The sequence below is a fragment of the Apus apus genome, chromosome 2 (genome assembly GCF_020740795.1).
Source record: "Apus apus isolate bApuApu2 chromosome 2, bApuApu2.pri.cur, whole genome shotgun sequence".
In the NCBI taxonomy this organism is placed as follows: Eukaryota; Metazoa; Chordata; class Aves; order Apodiformes; family Apodidae; genus Apus; species Apus apus.
The window spans coordinates 28,063,993-28,084,099 of NC_067283.1; the positions used below are offsets into that span (position 1 = coordinate 28,063,993).

Genomic DNA, 20,107 nt, shown 5'->3' on the forward strand with positions numbered 1-20,107 from the left:
GGCAGAGCAGGGATTTGCCAGATGGACTGTAGTGGATAGTGCAATGCTGTATTCAAAGACATGTAAATGAGAGCAGGAACAGAAAAAGGAGTTTTGGTCTCCGGTGGGACCTTCCCATCTCAGTAATCTGTGTCTCTACACTTTCACATCTGCTTGATTTTATTTCTGCATCTGCTTCAAAGAAAACTTCATGAGAGAATGTGCATGATGCATGTCTTCAAAATCTAACTGCATGTGTGCTTTCGGCCATAATGTCCATTTGCAGTGTTCGGTGTTACCCCGTGAAATTGAATGAACGCAAAACACCGTTTTTGACTTCACCTGGTAAGCAGCAGGTTGAGAAATTTGGCAGGAGTGCCACCTTGTGGAGCCGAGCCGCCGGCCGCCTCCACACGCCTCGGACGGGGACGGCGCTTGGGCTGAGACCGCCTCCCCTGCCATCCCCACCTCGGGGCTGTGGGGCTGCTGCTCCCATCCCCAACCCCACCCCGGGGCTGTGGGGCTGCTGCTCCCATCCCCATCCCCACCCCGGGGCTGTGGGGCTGCTGCTGCTTCCCAACCTGCCCGCCCCGCCGCTGGGTTAGGGGAGCGGTTACTAACACTAAGCCCGGTTTTCCGTGAGGTACTGGTACATTGGACAAACCCTGACAATGTTTACAAACTTGGGAGATTTGCCTAATATCAGATGGAGTTTCATTTTGCAGAAAGTAGCTTTTTCATTAGGAAGCTGCTAGCTGACACCTCGTTAATTTTCTCCCTCCTTGTCCCCATAATGTGTTGGGGTTTTTTCCCTTTTTTCTTTACCCTCTACATCTTGCCTTCCATAGTTAACACCGTAGGACAGTCATCTTACCATAGTAGAGACTACTCCTATAGCAGTAAGGGGAGAGCTCACTGGAGAGCCAGATAAAGGCAGAGTCCTGTTCTTGCCACTCAGACTAGCAAAAACTCAGGTGTTGTGGTCAGGTGGAGAGGACAGTTCAGACTGGAGGGGTCCCTTGCCAGGAAAGCAATTAAGATATCATTTTATCCCATCCAAAATATTAATTGCTCAGAGCTGGTGATGAATACAGCAACAGCATTTTTCAGATGCAGCCAAGGGGTTTTCATAATGGAAGCCTCAATATTTTTCAGGTAATGAGGCTCTCTGGTAAGCAAATGTGAACTATTTGCATTACCGTTCTGTTTATTTCCATTCTCATTTTCCACCTCTTTCCCTTCTCAAAACACACAAGCTCATACTGACTCTGATGAGCTTTTTCTCTCCACTTTATTCCCTACTGCCAAATAGTCTTCTCTTCTCCTATTAGAGCCCAGTGCACATTCACTGCTACACATAACCAGGTTGTTAATGTTTGTTTTAGCAGCTATTTACTGTAATTTGTGTGAGACAATGGACATACTTTGTTTGTTTGACATCTATTTTGCAGTAAATCAAAAGTAGAGACATTAATTTAATTCCAGAGTCTTCTCCAGAGAAATCTTCTGAAAGCACTCTTGTTAAGTGGGAATAGCATGAGCAACAGAAACAAGCAGAGGACAGGGCAGATGCCTCAGTTGCGCATTTTCCCTTCAAATATGTGCTTTGCCCACTATTCATGTGGTCAGTACAGGAGCTCTCATACCTGTCTGTTACCAAGGAAGGCATTAGAAATAGTTGTGTTGTTGAGCAAATTCTGGCATGAAGAAAGAGTAACAAAGCCTCTGGTTATAGTGTTAATAATTGTAGATTCCATATGTAAAAACAGGCCAGGGCTTTGTTTTCTAAACAAGTTATCAAAGTTATTGTCCTGTATGTGTTTCTTTGTTGCAGGCCCACCATTAACTTTCCTAGGCCTAACCTGCTTAAAAATGAATAATGATCTTTCTGTCACTTCAGCAAATGACTAGCTGCTTGTCCAGAGGGTGTAGCTACTTTTGCATAAGTCCCAAAGATACAAGGCAGAGCACCTGGCTGACTCCTGCAGACTCCTAGGTACTGCATGCTTTCTGTTATTCTGCAAGAGTGAAAATTTGGCTGTTACAGTTAGATCTTCAAAGGAGAAGGAAATACATGAAAACATGTTGTAATCCACATATCCAATTTCAGGGCTTACATACTCAAAAACTATCTAATGTCTTGGGCTTAGGAGTATACTTGGCTCACTAGTACCATGCTCAGATAATTGCTACTCTGTTTGCAGTTGTTTGTATATACACATAATTTATTAATCGTATTATTAATATCATTTCTAGAGCTAGTCCCCTAGCAATGGATGTTAGACATGTACAGACTAAAATCAGTTTATATATGTAAAAAGTTTTCAGAGAAAACACTTTGTTCTTCCTCCCTGATCTTGTACCAAGACATTATAACACACTAGTAGTTTCAGTTTTGAGGCGGGTGCCCTGGTGACAGAGGATATAAAGAAGGCAGAGGTGCTGAACGCCTTCTTTGCCTGTCTTTACTCCTGCATGCTTTCCCCATGAGTCCCAGATTCATATAGCCCCAGAAGAAGTCAAGATGAAGGAGGAGTTTGCCAAGGTAGATGAGGATTGGGTTAGGGATCAGTTGAGTAATCTGGACATCCATAAATAGATGGGTCTGGATGAAATGCATCCAAGGCTGCTGAGGGAGCTGGCGGAGGTCATTGCTAGGCCACTCTCCATCATCTTCGGTAAGTCATGGGTAACAGGAGAGGTGCCTGAGGACTGGAGGATAGCAAATGTCACTCCAGTCTACAAGAAGGGCAAGAAGGAGGACCCGGGTAACTATAGACCGGTCAGCCTCACCTCCATCCCTGGAAAGGTGATGGAACAACTTGTCCTTGGCACTATCTCTAGGCATATCAAGGACATGGGGGTCATGAAGAGCAGTCATCATGGTTTTACCAAGGGTAAGTCATGTTTGACTAGCCTTATAGCCTTCTATGAGGAAATTACTAGGTGGATAGATGATGGTAGAGCTGTAGATGTGGTTTATCTTGATTTCAGTAAAGCATTTGACACTGTCTCCCACAGCATCCTTGTAGATAAGTTGATCAAGTGTGGGTTTGATGATCAGGCAGTGAGGTGGATCTAGAACTGGTTGAAAGGAAGAAGTCAGAGAGTTGTAGTCAATGGGGCAGAATCTAGTTGGGGGCCTGTGACTAGTGGAGTCCCTCAGGGGTCGGTACTGGGACCAGTGTTGTTCAACATCTTCATCAACGACTTGAATGAGGGTACAGAATGTACCCTCAGCAATTTTGCTGATGACACCAAGCTGGGAGGAGTGGCTGACACACCAGAAGGCTGTACTGCCATTCAGAGAGACCTAGACAGGCTGGAGACTTGGGCAGGGAAAAACCTGATGAAGTTCAACATGGGCAAGTGTAGAGTTTTGCATTTGGGGAAGAGAAACCCCATGTACCAGTACAGGTTGGGGGCTGAGCTGCTGGAGAGCAGTGTAGGTGAAAGGGATCTGGGGGTCCTGGTAGACAGGAGGATGACCATGAGCCAGCAGTGTGCCCTTGTGGCTAAGAAGGCCAATGGCATCCTGGGGTGCATTAGAAAGGGGATGGTTAGTCGGTCAAGAGAGGTTCTCCTCCCCCTCTATTCTGCATTGGTGAGGCCGCATCTGGAGTATTGTGTCCAGTTCTGGGCCCCTCAGTTCAAGAAGGACAGGGAACTGCTTGAAAGAGTCCAGTGCAGAGCCACAAAGATGATTAAGGGAGTGGAACATCTCCCTTATGAGGAAAGGCTGAGGGAGCTGGGTCTCTTTAGCTTGGAGAAAAGGAGACTGAGGAGTGACCTCATCAATGTTTACAAATACGTAAAGGGTGAGTGTCAAGAAGATGGAGTTAAGCTTTTTTCAGTGATGACCAGTGATAGGACAAGGAGTAATGGATACAAGTTGGAGCATAGGAGGTTTAAGGTGAATATCAGAAAAAATTTTTTTACTGTGAGAGTGACTGGAACAGGCTGCCCAGAGAGGTTGTGGAGTCTTCTTCACTGGAGACATTCAAGACCCATCTGGACGCATTCCTGTGTGATGTACTCTAGATGACCCTGCTCTGGCAGGGGCGTTGGACTAGATGATCTTTTGAGGTCCCTTCCAACCCCTAGGATTCTATGATTCTATGATTCAATGTCTTAAGACATATATATTTTTTCATAAGCAGATCAGTTTTAAATTATAAGTAAATTTTCCATTAATCCAAAGTTTGCAATAATTAGCACCTAGAATACTCTCTGAAGTTTTTCACCATTCATATTTTGACATGCAAAGACTAATGTTTTACTAAATGTTCTGCTAGAAATTAATTGCTTTCATTTGCACCTCTATTTGATTAATCTTTTTTTCTTGGACCATGCAATTTTTTTCAGCAGTTTGTTTTTTTTCTCTTAATCTAATATCTTTGATGTGTCACTTTGATTCAACAAAATTAAAGTTGGATGATAATATCTGAAAAGGTGCTATTCCTGTTAAATGATTAAGTAGTTCTGGTTCAGTTTGTTTGCTGATAGGTCTCCTTTTGGCTAATTGGTCTGATAACATGTAAAAGTGTCTAGAAGGCATCACAAAAGTGACAGAAAAAAATATGTCCCCAATTTGTTTTAGTGTTCTGGTGAACTTTTCTGAAGCTTCTCCTTTTTTCTTTTTAGAGCTGTAAACATCAGAAGGAGGCTTTATTAAATTGCTTTTACCTCAGACTACAGGGGGCTTTAGTGGAAAAGGGAGAAATGTTTTAAACTGTTGAGTCTTTGTTCTCTTTCTAGGGTAAGAACATCAAGAGTCTACACAATGGGATCTTAATAACTGGGCTTATTACCTTCACAGCAGTGAAAAAGACTGGGGTACTTGGGTTTACTGAACTGGCTAAAAGGATATGAAACAATTCCGTACATCATATACTTGAAAAAGCACATAGAACTATGAACATGTTATTGTCAAAATGTTAATCAGTCCTATAGAACATACCTATGAATTCTAAAAAGATATGCACAGACTCTATTTTGCAGAATTTCAAGTACCACAGTGACACCTGGAAGCACAGCTGCATTTCTCTGAGAACCTGAATCAATAACGGTATCCTTTGGAGCCCTTACAGAGCCACCTGTGGCTATAATGGACCATGACTAAGGTGTCTTCTTCAGGACTGAGAACAAGCAGCATGACACATCTTGTGCGAATAGAGCTGCATTTCTCTGTTGCTTCTCCTGTAACCACTACTGAAAACCCCCTTCTGTGCCCAGACGGGCTTAGTGCATACTGGCTTGTGTTCGCTGTGCCTCCCCGTAAGCATTGCCTGCGGAAGATCTGACTGCCATAGGGTGAGCTGTCCTTGACATTCTATCCATGGCCACTTCACTTACAAGATGGCATGTGAATGCGTTTTACGCTGCTAGGGTCACTTTTGTCTAAGAATGAGAAGAACTAGCATATTCACAGTATGTCACCATATGTATATGCCAAGGCCTCAATTTTATTTTTATTTTTTAAATCTTTTAAGAATTGCAATTATTAGTGTTATGAAATCAGACATAGTAGATTCTCTATGACTTTGATGTTTCTATTTCTCCCCTTGTACTTGAAGTAAAGGCTTCATTTATTGCCTCCTAAATTAAATAGTTTTCAGGATACCATGGTATTCTCTGTGGACTCTGTGTTGTAATCACAACTGATGAATCTGAAATTCTCTGGTATTGCCTCTGGGAGGAGACAGTTGTGGTTTTTTTGCACCAGTCTGCCCATGTTCTATAAGTACTCTCATTCCTTCCTCCTTTGTATCGCTTCTTGTACAATCGTCAGTGCCGGACAAGAAAAAACCTGCAATCTTGAGAGTTCTGTGTGTCAGGCTTTCTGCCTGGATGGCTTTCCTTGCTGTTGCTGCAGTATTAGTTGATTTTCTGTTGTTTCATTTCTCATTTTGTTTAACAACTGATCTCCTGAATTATTTAAGGTCTACCCAGCCTGGTATTGCTTTGGTAATTTCTGGATTTTACCCATGTAATCAGACGTTATAATTTTTTTTTTTTAAACTCTCGTTTATTAAACAGAAGAAATCAGCAATAATTAGTGAGGTTTTGTAAAGTTTCTATGGTTACCTAAGTGCTAGTTTAGTAGGAGTTAGCTGAACAGTGAGTTCTTTTTATCCTTAATTCAGTGAAGTTGGAGTATTTTTCATCCTTTGAGTCATTAGCTATCATATGCTTCCAGCATGTTTATATTGCCGCTCTGACCTTCTGCTGTACAAATAAACAAAGCAGTTTTCCCCAATTTTTTTCCCTTTTCCTGCCTATATAATGGCTCGTAATTTTGTTCCAGGGTTGCGGCTGTAGTTTATCTTCCATACGCTCACAGTTATGCTCCATATCACAGTACACCTGTACAGTGCCCAACTGTTATGTCACCAGACTGTAGGAAATTGGACTGTTTACTTTCCTGGGAGTTCAACACATGAGAATCCTGAGTTTTGGGAAACCACACATGCCATTGTTATAGATGATATGGGAGTGAAACCAAACCTGGTCATTTAACTACTCATCTTGCAGCACTACAGTGCTTTTCTGTGGAGAAGAAACAGACTTGGGACTGCTCTCTAGCCATTCTCCCCCCAGTCTGTAATTGTGCCTGGGGTTGCACCACCTGAGCACCATGAAATCATTAGAAGAACAATGGCAAGGAAGTGGTATAGCCTCAAAAGTAAATTTGTCCCTGTCATAAAAGAAAAAGCCACCTAAGTCTGCTAGATACAGTGGCTGGAGGACAACTGCCAGCTTAGTGAGCATTGAGACAAATTATACTTGGTTTGATAGTATAAATGCAATAAAAAGCCCTTGGGGTGTTATGAAAAGTTGACACTTGTTATTGTTTTCCAAACATTAATTTTGAACTTTCCACTCATTAGTATCTTTTCCTAATAAGTTGTTTAGTAAGAAGAGATGTTGTATCACTATTAATTCTTGCTCATGCTGTCCCCATCTTCACCTGTTCTTTGGCGAGCTGTAGTTAAAGGCACTTTTTGGCTATTTGTTATCACCAGTAGAAGTTATTTTGAAATAATTCTATTTCACTCTTGAGGGAAATAAGCCTCACAGCACATGCTTTGTTATATCTTTGATCATATCAGATTTTGGTGTGGCTCATTGCTTTATGACATATTTTCTCTTGCTCTTCCTTGTCTCCCACTGCTGTCTTGCAGTGTTTTACACTTAATCCTAGCTGCTCTCTAGTGCACTCCAGGCACTTTTTTGTTCCAGTTGCTCATAATTTAGTACTTTCAGTAAGTAGCTCTTAGGCTTCTTTACCATGTCTGCTCAGTCAGTAATTTTTTTTTTAGCATTAGCAACTTCTGTGTCCTTATTGAACAGTTTTCAAGATCATTAGTAAATTAGGTAGACAAAATTAGTTCAACTGCTCATCCTCTGACACATCATTTGCCATTGCAATCCAGATAAAAACCTTGCTTATAGTAATAAATACTTTAAATATTTCCTACATAAAACTTCATTGTTGATTTTTTTTTTCTGTTATCACTTTTTTTGCACATAATGCAGATTACATAAATTCAGAATTTTTTATTCAGTTCTGAATTAAAAGATCCTACTAAACTAGCTTGAATTTCTCCTTCGAAAATAGCAAGATATGCCCTTAAGGTAATGACAACCTTTGCTTTCATTTCTACACATTTCTCTAATGATCTGAAGCCAGAGTGTATCTAGCTTTCAACTTTTTCAGCTTCTTTTTAAAATTTGATGCACCATCTGTATTCATAGAACTCAAAATTAATCCATCCTTTTTTCTCATCCATCTGCCCCAGAATTCTCTCTGCTGTTGCAGAATTGTTACATTCAAAATCTTGCTCATGGGCACAGAGGAAGCGCACTTTATATAAATAAAGCTAAAAAATTATTGATAGTATACCTGAAAGTGAAGCAGTCTAATAATTATTAGATCAGATTTAATTGTTTAAAAACAAATTACAATGAAGTTAAAATTATTATCCACACACCTCCTAGTGCCCACTCCTTCTCCCAGTGTTCGGCTCATATCTCCAGTTCTCCTCTGGTGTTGAGCTTGGTGCTTGCGTGCTGGTGGCACTGGAGGGGTGGTATGGTGAATTTTCAGCATCTGGAGTTCTTTACTGGGAGGAGTATGAAGTTTGTGTTGATGGTTTCTTCTTCCTCACTCTGGGATCAACTTGGAGTCACTTTTGTATGTCTGCCAACACCTTTCCACACCTTTGGTCTGTCCTTACTGGTCTGCACCTCAATTTACTATATATGGTATCCTTGCTTCCTTTTTTATCCCCAGACCACTTTTGTCCAGCTCCTGTTATGCATTTCTTTGACTGAACATGGGTGTGTTATAGCCAAGGGGTTTCCAGTGCCAGCCAGTGCCCCTTCCTTCACCATCGGGCTCTTGTGGCCCCCTTCACTGCATCTTGTCTTCTCTGCTCAAGGGCTCCGCTGTCATACCAGGCCTGCCTTTCTCTGCACTGAGTCATCATGTTAGAGTTGTAAACACTATTCTGCATAGAATTACTGCTTGTTATTACTGTCTGTGTAAAATTATGGTTGTACTATACAAAGAGAAACAAAATGTATTAACTGTACACAACTGATGCCCTTCCAGCTATTCCAACTTGTTCTCCTCAGTTAATGTTAGCAGCTGGCTCAGCTGGGTTAAACGACTTGATGTGAGAGAATGAAACAGGATATATAGATATATGTGGGTGACAGTCAAATATGTACAGCATTGACAATAGGAGAAATAATACCCCCCACTCCAGAAAAACTATAGAAATATGAAGGAATGCACAAACAATGGATTGTGCAAACATTCCATTGAGAAACTGAGATGATGACAAAAAAATTTCTTTCCTTGTCCTTAGAGATTGTATGGCAAATGGAAGATCTGGGGATTTTTTTAAAAGCAATGAGAGTGAGAAGATGGTGCATGCAGCGATTTGGAAAGCTCTTTCAAATAATATTTTTCCCTTTTTGAAAGCAACTTGATAGAATTTCCTTTTATTCAATAGTCCTGTGGTTATGCTGGAAAAAATGCCCTCCCAATTCTGTTGCATATGTATTTTCTTCTTATATTCATACTTCAACAGTTTATGTGGCAAATGCCTCGAATGTTATGTGTGGTAATTGACACCTACTGAAGTAGGACTTAAAAGCTTAAAAATAAGAAAAATAAAAAATGTTGTAAATGCAAATAAAATAATTATGTTATTATAACTTATATTCTTATAATGTCTATAGAGTCATCATATTATATAAAAGCCTAAATAAGAGCAGAAAGCTTTATAGCATATTACATATTGTTAAAGATGATTTTTAATATATGGTGGTAAGGCTCTCATTTCATTGTTCTAAGGTGACAGCTGGAAGTCTTGTCAACTTCAGCACCACCTCATTTCAAAGAGAAAGCATTAACAGAGATGGAGTACACCAATTTTTAATGTAAGTAATGTTTTTCTGTTCTGAAATGTCCCATTTATAATTTCAAGGCCATTAGACTTCTGCCCTGGTTTCTTTAGCACTATAATTCTTCAATGGAATTTGAGAGCCAATTTGAGATTGACAATTAACTTCTCACTAGTGCTGCAAAGCTTCCTTTTATATTTCTGTAAAACTGAGCAAATGACTGCTACTAATGTCAACTAGTAAGTGGAGGCCATTTAAGGCAGAAATGTAGGGTTTAGCTCCAGCTGCTGTTCTAATGTTGCAGAAAGCTTTTGCTGCAGATCATTAAATTCAACTTCAGGCGGTCACTAAACTGCCAGATAATTATTATTTTCTTTCCTTGGCTGAGCAAAACCTGGTATCATCAATTTCCATAAAATTGAGCTACAGAATCCTTCATTCTTGGAGATTGAAGAAACAGAGCAGTGAGGAACACACCAATATAATACTTCAAATAACAGGTAAGATTCAGTCAGTGAAACTTTTCTTCCTGCCAGTTTGCCAGACTACCTTAGGAATCAAGCTTTGTACAGGGCATTGGTTCTTTGCTAGTAGGTCACAGGGCCAGTATTAATAACTGGTAGTTTTTGTTTTGAGGCCTAATAACCAGATGAGACCCTAACACAGCCTATTCGAAGACTGAGACTTCAGCAAGAACTGTTCCTTTAGAAAGAACTGGTTCTTCTTTCCCAGTGTGGGAAAGAAGCGAGTGCCTTCCTGGACTGCTCGGTCACTCGAGACCCTGGTTAGGTGGGGCCAGCCCTCTGGTTGGAAGGAGCAGACCTGCCACTGAGAACTGTTATTTTTCAGTACTGACTGTGTGGGGTATTTTGGTTCAAATCAAATTAAGTGATGAAAATTTATTTCATTTTGTGGAATGTCAAAAATAAAAATAAGTTCCAAATCTGAAATACACATGTATGGAGATTCCCCTCCTGACTTCAGAACAGAATATTGACTTAAACTCAGCTCTGTGTTATCACATGTGATGCTACACATCTCTGATAAATTGTTCTAAATATACCTTGACATAATCTGTACTACCTGTGATTTTAAGTTGTTGGTATAGCTTATAGATGAAGTAATTAAACCCAGAACATCCATGTGTGTAACACTTAAAAATAGGAAATGTGAAGACATAACCTCCTGCCATAGAGCTGCTAATGGGAAAAGGGGTTTTGGTTGCCTTCTGTGGTAATTTACTCTGCACAGACTTCACAAATAGAGAACTTTTCTAGACTGGTCCCCAAGCTTTTATCCCAGAATTCTTGGAAAAATAACAGATACTGAGGATTTAGACTTCTGTTAATCTTTGTTTATTGTTGTATCACAGTCAGGCTTCCAAAGAGGGAGTTCTCCTTTCTCCTATAGGAGGAGACAGAGGAGACAGCCCTTACTATGATTTTACAATCAAAATTAACACAAAATTAATATCACAAGGGAACAACAGAGAAAAGTGTAAAATAACAGCAATAGAATGGTCTGTTTGAACCTGAAATACGTAGATATAGGTATCATCAAGGTTTCCAAATACATAGCTGCAGGTTTGGTTGCATGAAGAGAGGAAACAACTTATTTCAGTCTCAAAATCCACATTTTAAAGCATATTTCTGGTTTTGATAGCATGCTTTTAAATACCTGTAAGTTGTCAACTGGTAAATATTGTTGTCTACCTATGATCTTAAGAGTGAGAGGACACATCAAAGGAGTATTAAGGCTATGGCAGCAATCAATGCAAATCAGAAAACTTCCAGCTAAGGATGAAATTTGGCACTTGCTTCAAGCACCAAGACATAATAGGGGCACAAGAAGAAAGCTGTTAAGGGAATCAAGTTTAGAGTATGAAAGCAAACCACAATATATCACCTGTCCTTTGTTTTTCTGTGACAGTTTTCATGGGGTTTTTTTGGTTGGTTGGTTGGGTTTTTTTGTTTGCTTTTTGTTTTGTTTTGTTTTTCTGTGATACACGTCACGTAAATAAGTTTCGTTTCATTTTGGGAGAGGTTAGGCCATTTAACATAATTTGTCAATACTGGATAGCCAACAAACTGAATGTGTATTCACAGAACTGTTACTTAAATTCTGGTCATGGATTCAAATTATATTGCCATTCTATATAGGCATCTTAATGAGCAGCACTGGGTAAAAATAAAAAGCTAAGATTTAAGTCACAGTTTGACATACACAGGTAAGAAAGGGTTTTTGTTTTTACAGTTGTTAAGGGAAGACAAAAAGTAGACTTGCTTTCAAACCCAACACTGAATTTGTGACTAAACATTTTTTATTTGTAAGCTAAGCAAGCCTGATCTGATATTTATTGAGCAACAAGTAGTCCCCTTCAATTTTAAAGAAATACAATTACACTGTGAAGAGTTTTTTTGAAAATAAACAAAAGCTCATTCATTTGACAATTTTCCTTTCAGAATATAATTCTAGCAAATTTCAGGACTGTGTTCTGAATACAATCCACAAAATATTAAAATGTATGTGGGAGCCACAAACTCCTCATCTATAAACAGACAAGTACCAAATTTTATTTTCTCTAAGAAGGCAAGGGATCTGTAAATACGTAAATGTGTACTGATAATTAAGTAGGTTCAACTTAGAACAGTTTGAAATGTGTTTTTTTGGTATATGGAAAACAAAAATAGCTGTGATCATGGATTGTGATGATACAAGTGCATGTTAGGAAGAAATTCTTCACAATGAGGGTGATGAGTCATAGGTTGCCCAGAAAAGCTGTGGGTGCCTCCTGCCTGGGAGTGTTCAAGGCCAGGTTGGATGAGGCTTTGAGCAACCTGGTCTAGTGGGAGGTGTCTCTGCCCCTGCAGGAGGGCTGGAACTAGATGACCTTTGAAGTCACTTCCAAGTCAAACCTTTCTATGATTCTATGGCTAAGTTTTAGCTTCAACACAGTGACAAATTGAACAATTTTATCCCTTACTAATGACCTCACTCAAGCTCTTGTCAGTGCAGCACGCCTGTGTATGGTTGCCTCCCTCACAGCCAGGGTCTGTGGCTGAGTTGTGGTCAACGCATTGTCCACCAAGACCACCACTCCCATGTCTTCTTCAGTAGACATTACTAACCAAACCAGGACACGCAGGTTTAGGCAGCATCCAACAGCTTGTTGAGGCAGGTCACAATATTAATCTCAGAAATGGCTTATACATCAGGCTGGAAGGGTTATCTTAAAGAACTACCACACAAAGGTACCAGCAGTTTGGTGTTAACATCTGCCACTTGGAAACTACTGTGCTGTCACAGGGTTCAACCCTCTCCTGGTGCAATGTTGCCTGATGACAAACAGAAAGCGCAATGGCACCTGGTGCCAAATGCTGCTGGTGGTGTGCCTCACAGTAAGCTTCCCAACCCTTCAGATCAGACAGAACTTAGCAAAGATACCCATTTTCAAAAGGATGTAGGAGATGCCTTACCAGCATGTCACCACAGGACAACCCCCTCCACAGCCAGGGGCCACTGTTCAAATGAAGGTAAGTTAAATGCGTGCTCCACTTCCTGTGCTGAAAACTAAATGAAGAGGCAGGCAGTTACTAAGAGCCACACACAAAAATCCCCTCCTCCCTGAAAAAGTGACAATCTGTTGTTCATTTTCCTGGTCATGAGCTGCTTTTGGATAGATGTTCAGTTTTACTGTGTCTAAGAAAATAACCAGAAGATTCAAAAATAAGCTTCTCTGTAGCCAAATTGTGCTTAGTGATGCTAAATATATTGTAAATAGCTGCTTAAGAAAAGTACTCTTTCAGCAGGATCATTTTCTAGACTGAATATTGTAGATCTTCAGATTACTAGAAGGCCAAAATATTCACAAAGCTTATGTAAGTATTTTGATTTACCTGTTTATCTCCTTTAATTATACTTGTATTAGAAAATAATATTCTCCTAGTTATTTGTTTTTCAATAAAGTGAATGTGAAGGCCTTCAGATCTTCATTAGCATGCTGTAGGCATGTTCATTTAAACTCTTCTGCAGAGTTTAAATGAGAATCTTAATTTTTTTTTCTCTCAAGTATCTTTTTCAACTGTTTGTAGAATTCTGCCTGTACTTAATTAACCAATTTTACATTATCTAAAAAATTCCTCTATTAAATTTCAGGTGGCAAGACAAATCCAATGCTTCTGTTATTTTTCTGTGGATTTCAGCAAGAGAAAATGTAGGTAGGAGGTACTTTTGAAAATCCTGAAATGCCTCTAAAATCAGAGCTCTGTGTGCTGAAAACTGGGTTTAACTCCTTTAACAGTTAGCCTGGAAGTGTTACTGGGGAGGTAATAACTACTGAAACTGAACAAAACCTCATGAAGTAATGTGAATATATGTTGCAGAATCGAACATGAAAAATTTGAGTTTTAGAAAGCACAGAGACAACATATGAGCAATTATGAAATTAGAGTTAATTTGGTCATGGTTATTCAACAACTGGCATGTAAATAATTTTATTGATTGCATTGGGCATGTTTGTTTATTTGGAGGAGAGGGAGGACTTTGCTCCCTGTTCCTTCTCATAAAGGGAAAGGGACAGCCTTCACCAAAGTGAATCCATGTCCTTTAGTGAGACCTCAAGTCACTCCTTATTCGGCACAACTGGGTTGGTTTTCCTCACCTAAAAATGGTAATTAAGGAAGAAAATTTAAAATACAATTTAATTTATTTGACTTACAAGACATTTATTGATGAAGTAAATATGCATTGTAAAATTCTGTGTCAGCAAGGGCAGTAGCAATGGGCATTGATAGTTACCTTAACATTAGAAAGCATTTTTCATTCTTTTTAAAGATACTTATTTTAACAAGGGTATCTTTGCTAATTTCTTTCAAAAAAGAGACCATTTGAAAGGTGGCAATAATTTAGGGATCTGGCTTTTATTGTTGCTCTATACCAGAAAGGTACACTGCCTCTGTTAAAAAAAAGACGTGAAATTATTTTGTGTTTATATTTATTATCAGCAATACATCAGTTATGTAAAAATAACCCAGATGAAAATGTAAGACTTGTTACATTTTCATGTCATCTGTATTAACTGAATAAAGCTTAGTGACAATATACACAAATTTGCAGTAGTTGTACGTAAACATTTTGTGCCTTAAAAAAGAAATATACATAATTGAAAAAATAAAAATGCAATACACAATTTACAAATTAACATTAACCAAAAAAAAGGTAAACATTCCTCAGACAGCTGCCTGCTTGTTCTACAAAATAAATATTCAAGTAAATTAAGTTAGGCAAAATAAACTCTTAACTTTGGGTGAGCACAATTTACATAAAGGTAAAAAGACAGATTTCCATTTCATTCAAGGTATATGTTACAGTGATTTATACAAAGCGTTTTTAAATTGGTATTTTCAGATTGTAATATTGGAAAACAAACTTTATTACATTGTGGCAGAAGAAAGGGAGTTCTGAAATTGATGCTTTATACCAAATATAAACAAGATAGTGCAGTTGCACCAAAGCTTCAAAAATGAACTAGTCCAGGACTCAAAGCAGACACAGTAATCTAAAAACTACAGATTTAAAAAGGAAATACAAACCACCACATCAACAGGAAGATGTCTACTTTGCTACTTTCCAAATGATTTATTTGATCACTGGAAACATTACTTTCACAAACTAACAACCTATGGTAGTGGCTGCTTTAGGCACTGGATTTGTAGAAGCACTCTTATCTTTAAAGCAAATTGCTTTTCATTCTAAACTGATAATTCACCTATAATTTATTTCTGTTACAAAGCTACAGGGCTTAATCACTTTGAAATTTTTAGCTTTACATACAATTTCAGCCCTCCTTATAGCTTAATATTTGTTTTCTTGAAAATGAGGGAAGCCATTCTGGCCTCAAATTTAGATGCACTTTGTAAAAAAAAATAAAAATCAAAATACAAATGCACTCTAGACTTCAAATGCAGCACTAGTATGATGCAGATGTGCACCAGCAAAATTCACTGATCAGATATAAAATGTAACACATACTAAAATACTCACATGGCTTTCAAAGGCCAAACATACTTTAAAAGCCCTCCAATCTCTTTCTTTGTTTGTTCCTTTTATATAGTGAGAAAAAGGAGAGAGCATCACTTCAAGTTATTAAATTCTTAGATTTAGGACATACAAATGTTCAAGGCAAGAACTAGGCAGCAGCTCCTGCTAAGGTCAGTCAGTATAACAAATAAAGATGTCTCATTGCCAATGAAAGAAACCCTGTTCACTCAATTCCCCATTGGTTCAATACTATTTGACAACACAGAATTAGACTTTTAAAAATACAGAAATAATTATTAAGCTTTGTGTCTCCACATGATATTTAACATTATACATTTTTCACATTTTTTTAATGTCTGACAAGATAGGAATCAGCTAGGTTTTTCTTGTTTCCTACTCAAGAATGCTGACGTAATTAAATTCATCAAGGTTTTTTGTTTTGGTGTGGTTTTCTTTCCTGTGGATCTTTACAAAATGATGTAATACTGAAGCCCCCAGTCCTGCTACACGTATACAAATGAACCACTGCTGTGGCTGGAGGCCATGGCACTTCACCAGCTGTGGCTAGATCAAGGTATAAAATGAGAAATTAAATCTGTATAAATGATTGTTACTATTGTTCCTCTCTGTTCACCATACCCATTTGGGGAATACTTATGCAATGGGAGGAAGATAATTTTCTTGATGGAGACTAGTAATATAAGTTAGCTAAATTACAGTAGGACCATGATCTCTCTTGAACATTGCACAAAACGCACACAGGTTCCAAGAATATTCTACATGGAACAAAGCAGGTATTTAAGGACTATTTAAGGATTGATGACCATGAGAGTCTTGTGATTGATTTCAGTGGATCTGGGCCAATATTTGCAAAGCTACAGTTTTATTCAGTGTGCAAAAACTGGTGCTTCTTCAGTAAGTAGAGTGATGAGTAGGCAGAAATAGTTTAGGTTATAAAAAAAGACCTGAGGACGTAATTTTGAACTTTATATAACAAGCATTTTTGAGAGGCTGCCTGATAAAGTTTTGTATTGCTTAACAGTGACACAGTCACTTATATGTTCGGACTACACATAGAAGCCGTTTGATGAGAATAACCCTTCTCAGGTCATGAATCACATCTGTAACAGGCATGTAGATACAGTGGCAAGTCAATGAACTTCATATGAGAAGCATAACAGTGAAAAGCCACAAGCATGGAAGAGGTTCAGTGAATTTTTATACTGCCAGAGGTTTTTTTAAAAGTCATGAGTATTAAAATGACAGAATTATTGATCTCATACATTCAAGAGTTTAACTGAATAATTAAAAGTGTCCATCCAATTATCCTAATTAGAAAAGACGAAAGGGCTCTGAGTACTGCACTGTCAGCAACAGTGAAAAAGCTCTCAGTTGTGGAAGGAAAAAAGAGCAAAACCATTTTATTTTAGTTGAACAAACAACCAGAATACCTTTTCAGACAGTAAGTATATCACTCAAGATTACAGGGCAACCACTTCTCTTTTTTTTTCTAACAAAGTTAACAAATATAAAAATTCTAGTCATAAACAGCCTTCAAAGTACAATTAGAAACCAGCAGGACGATCTATACCAGTATAGGTAGATGGGCAAGAAACTAGACACTTGTATTACTGCCATGATATAGACTACAAATGGCTGCTGTGGCAAGGAACGGGGTGTGCAGTACACGTTGTTAGCCGATTCCATCCAGTCGCAGTCCAAACCAAAAGCTTCTCTTCAGGATACAAGACCTACTTGACACTCCTTGCACAAGATACATCATCATCCTTTCTGAAAAGAGGCAGTTTCTATGGCAATACTAGTTAAGTGCATATCATGCTGCACTAATATAGTGCAAAAATTTGCCTTACATGTAGCAAAAAAGATGCAGGCAACAGTTTGAGTTAGAGAAAGTAGAAACATATTGTACCATTTACAGTGGGTATTCTTTTTCCAGACAGCAACTGCTAGAAAATACTGAATCTCAGAATGTACATATGAGGATGAGATTTCTGGATGTACATATGAGGCCTTTATACTTTGGAGTGATAATAGGACGGAATTTTGCAAATGAGTCATTGCCCTCTGAAATGCAGGTTAACACAAGTTATCATCAACTGGAAAACCACAGACCTTGTTCAGTGGGTTAGTCCCAGTTAGAAGTTAATATTGTACTAAGCACTAAAATGCTCTTTAACAAGTATATAATCTGATAGAGTAATACGTATGGTTCAACTGAGTATATATGTTATGCTTGAATATAAAGAGTCATAGATAGCTTGGTACAAACTCTTCATGCGTACTGATTATACTTGGTTAATGTTGCAGGGGCTTCCGACTGTTAAAACTATGTCAGCTACAGTATTCTGGAGACAGAAGTGGTGCTTATAGTTTGTGAGGTTGAGGAAAGACCACAAATCTCCAACTGCAGTGTCTATTAGTGTGATTCTGCCAGCTTTCTCAGTGCTGATGGTCTAAAGTAAAGCAATAATAACTTGAATATTTGTAGGCATTATGAAATACATCCTTCTTTATCTATGGTGCAGTTACAAAAAAGAAAAAGTCCAAACAATCCACTCCATAGAAAATCCCTGTGGCTTTGGATACCTTCTGATTTCAATCCATTATTTTAGACTCCATTTGTCACCATGAGATGTTACATTTTACATATCTGCATCTCCATCATAAGCCAAGGTTAAAGGTTTCAGTCGGTTGTTCTGCCTTCTCTGGGGCTTCTTTGGCTTTTTGCTGAAACAATAAAATAATTTGTAAATAGACCAAGAAACTAATAACATATCAAAGAAGAATTTCAATCTTAAATGAAAGATGAGTGTGTTTTAAGGTAATGCACTTGGTTGTTCATTTGTAAAAGCTTTAATTCTAAGGTCTTTAGCCTTCACTTGGATCACTACTAATCTCTTTACCAACCCAAAGCAATATCTAGTTTCAAAGTTCAGTTGTTCAGAAACAGGCCATTACAGCACCTATGTGACTTGGTTAAATCCTTGGCAAGTAATCCTGCAAGCTCAGTCAGTTTTCAGAAGAACCCAGAGCCTGCAGTGTAATATTTGGTCATGCATCAAAGCTGCAATCAGGTTCTTTTAAATGATATGACTCAAATCATAACCTCTCTTGACACATCCAGGGTTTCCACAGGAAAGTTCCATCTTTTGATTCGTTTTATGTCATTACACTTGCTAGAATGAATATAATTAATTCTAGATGTTATAATCAAAGCAGTCATAAACAGCAGGGATATGTTTGTTAGCCATAACCATACCCTATCTAGCCTTGAGTTAGCCCACACCTAATTTTTTGTTAACAAACAAGTGGTTATAACGGCTTGCAGTGGCTCCAGATTCAAAGAATCTGCAGTGGAGTTGTCAGCTAACGGATTTTCTTTTCCTCAAAAAAAAAAAAAAAAAAAAAAAAAAAAAAAAAAAAAAAAAAAAAAAATTCTTCCTTACTGAGACAGAAGTGAAATTCTGGGGAAGGTTTGCTAAAAACCAAACAAGTCCAGAAGCCCTTCAAATGTCTAATAACGCAGTACAGCCAAGAAACTGATGTGTATGACAACACTTCCCTCACCTTCCACCTGCACATTTGGACCAGAAATTCCAAACAGAACCTAGAAAGCTTCAGGAAGAGCATTCTCAAAGGTTCTTGCAAAAACATGCACAAAGATTTTTCAACTAAATAATATTTAATGTATGAAAAACACATGAGAAAGTTTTCAGACTTTTTTTCATTGTGTCTCTTTATATCCTGCCAAACATAAATCTGACTTGCCTGATAACTAATTTTTCTTCTTGCTACCTCCCTCTGTATTTTGTGATACAGATGCAATGAATTTATCACGGAATGAAATTATCACGGACACAGTACGTTGTTACAGAGATAAAGTGAACAAGAATAAATTATACACTAAGCTATCTCATCTCTGTAAGAAGTTTTTCTAACCTCAGGAAAGCATGTGTTTAACCATCATCTAGACTACAGCTGGGGTCCATTAACGTGAGCTTGGACAAAAAGACATGGAAAATTAAACACTGCAGTTCAGAGAAGTGCCTGCAGTTTCTACAGCAGCATATTTAAATGCTTGCATTACAGTCTGTGTGGGACTGTTTGTTTGTAAATAATTAAAGAACTCACCAGGCTAGATAGATCATAGAAACAATAAAGATGAGTAAAACAAATGCACCAGCAGCTACACCATAAACCCAGGTCTTCAGCTTCCCATCTAAAAGGAATGAATGTTAGTCAGTAGTGTTTGAGTTAGTCTTGTTGAGGTATTAGTTCTGATAAAGAAATACTTTTATAATGCAAAATAAGCTATTCAGTAGCAATAGTATTTAATTAGAGTAAATACTATTAAACAACCAAGCTTCTCTGTGCACTTGTGTTCTGCTTTTCAGCTGCAGTCTGGGTAATCTGAATGAAGCTGAGAGGTGGGGCAGAGGCAGCAAGGGAGACCCCCAGCATCCCAGCCCCTGGGCCCACTGGTAGCAAGAAGCCCTTCAGTGTCATCACAGGGCAGCTCATCAGTGTGGGACTCATTTATGCTGTTAGTGTCACTTTCCATTTGAGCTCCAGTAAATCAATCTGCCTGTTATTTTCATTCTTGTTGCTATTTGATTTGATTTTTTAAAATACCTTTAGCATGTTTTGCCTC

At 38.4% G+C, this 20,107-nt stretch overlaps 2 protein-coding genes across 3 annotated transcripts in view; one reads left to right on the forward strand and one right to left on the reverse strand.

The window, feature by feature from the left end:
• Positions 1 to 12,502: 12,502 nt before the first annotated feature.
• The window catches only part of LOC127381886 (uncharacterized), a 74,593-nt gene continuing 66,988 nt past the window's right edge, over positions 12,503 to 20,107 (forward strand). Inside the window, exons 1-3 of one of the 2 annotated variants that reach the window (XM_051612805.1) lie at positions 12,503 to 12,929; positions 13,203 to 13,274; positions 13,552 to 13,609. In XM_051612805.1, the coding sequence (XP_051468765.1) occupies positions 12,596 to 12,929; positions 13,203 to 13,274; positions 13,552 to 13,609 (464 nt within the window). In that variant the 5' untranslated portion in view covers positions 12,503 to 12,595. The remainder of the gene's footprint in view (positions 12,930 to 13,202; positions 13,275 to 13,551; positions 13,610 to 20,107) is intronic. The other variant, XM_051612806.1, reaches the window with a different exon arrangement.
• THSD7A (thrombospondin type 1 domain containing 7A) overlaps positions 16,636 to 20,107 on the reverse strand; it is a 274,526-nt gene continuing 271,054 nt past the window's right edge. The window contains exons 28-29 of the mRNA XM_051612804.1: positions 19,588 to 19,675; positions 16,636 to 18,183 (exon numbers count right to left, since the gene is read on the reverse strand). Of these exons, the coding sequence (XP_051468764.1) occupies positions 18,099 to 18,183; positions 19,588 to 19,675 (173 nt within the window). The 3' untranslated portion in view covers positions 16,636 to 18,098. The remainder of the gene's footprint in view (positions 18,184 to 19,587; positions 19,676 to 20,107) is intronic.